The 990-nt window shown below is 29.3% G+C and overlaps 1 protein-coding gene across 1 annotated transcript in view; it reads right to left on the reverse strand.

Annotated features, from left to right (window-relative positions):
- Positions 1-647: 647 nt before the first annotated feature.
- LOC108755347 (hybrid signal transduction protein dokA) overlaps positions 648-990 on the reverse strand; it is a 744-nt gene continuing 401 nt past the window's right edge. The window contains exon 3 of the mRNA XM_018498277.1: positions 648-960. Coding sequence (XP_018353779.1) covers positions 768-960 — 193 coding nt within the window. The 3' untranslated portion in view covers positions 648-767. The remainder of the gene's footprint in view (positions 961-990) is intronic.

Consider the following 990-nt stretch of genomic DNA (forward strand, 5'->3'; position numbering starts at 1 on the left):
AAATTTCAATATCTGTAGAGAATGAATAACTTCACTCTCTGAGAAGACTGAAAGTAAATGTTAAATTTTCTCCCTACATCAAATCTTGATGAAATTAGGCTCATTCAGTACGTTTTTGTACAAAACGAACGAATCTGGCAGAAAAAAAGCATTGCTCTGCCTCACGAAGCGAGATATTAATCATTAAAGTTGATCCCTTTTAAGAAATTTATTCCTTAAGGAATGAAGTAAAATTCACTCTTACCGGACTGACGCAACTATCACTTTTTATGGAGTGAAATTTTACTCTAAAAAATTTAGAGTGTATGAATAAGTGAAATAATATAAAAATAGTGTCCTAAAACGTAAATTCTAAGATGAATGAATAAAATGTAGGTTGATTTAATATATTATAAATGTTAATTTTTTGAAAAAAATGTTTTCACGGTTTGTTTACAAATCGTGACGATATTATCTATTTATTCTCTTACATAATATTTGTGTATAATTCAACATATTCATCTTGTGTTAAATTACCTTTCAAAAATTGATATGAACCATTTGGGACGTGCGATTTATGTAAAATTTGACACATTTTTTCCAACAGCGTACGAATATTTGTAATTAGTTTTGTAACGAAAGGTTTGAGAAATTATATTTATCCATATTTAAGCGTTTGATACATCTTTATTGCTATTCAATGTAGATTTGCTTACGTAGACAATTTAGATACTACTCTAAGTAACAGTTTATCTTACTGAGTAATGCAATTATAGTTATATAATTTTCTAATAAAGTCTTGACATTTTATAGTTTCCATCTGTAGTTGAATTTTCAAATTCAACAAATTTGTTATAGTTTCCATTCTGGATTAAATTTTCAAATTCAAATGGAATTGAGTCCATGATGTCGCGTCTTCTTCTACCTGTTCCATTAGTTGCTGCGGTGGTTGTGGTGGTGGTAGTGGTGGTGGTGGTTGTTTTACATCGGCGTTTACAACAACATTTCTTA

This window comes from Trachymyrmex septentrionalis, unplaced genomic scaffold, assembly GCF_001594115.1.
Source record: "Trachymyrmex septentrionalis isolate Tsep2-gDNA-1 unplaced genomic scaffold, Tsep1.0 scaffold87, whole genome shotgun sequence".
In the NCBI taxonomy this organism is placed as follows: domain Eukaryota; kingdom Metazoa; phylum Arthropoda; class Insecta; order Hymenoptera; family Formicidae; genus Trachymyrmex; species Trachymyrmex septentrionalis.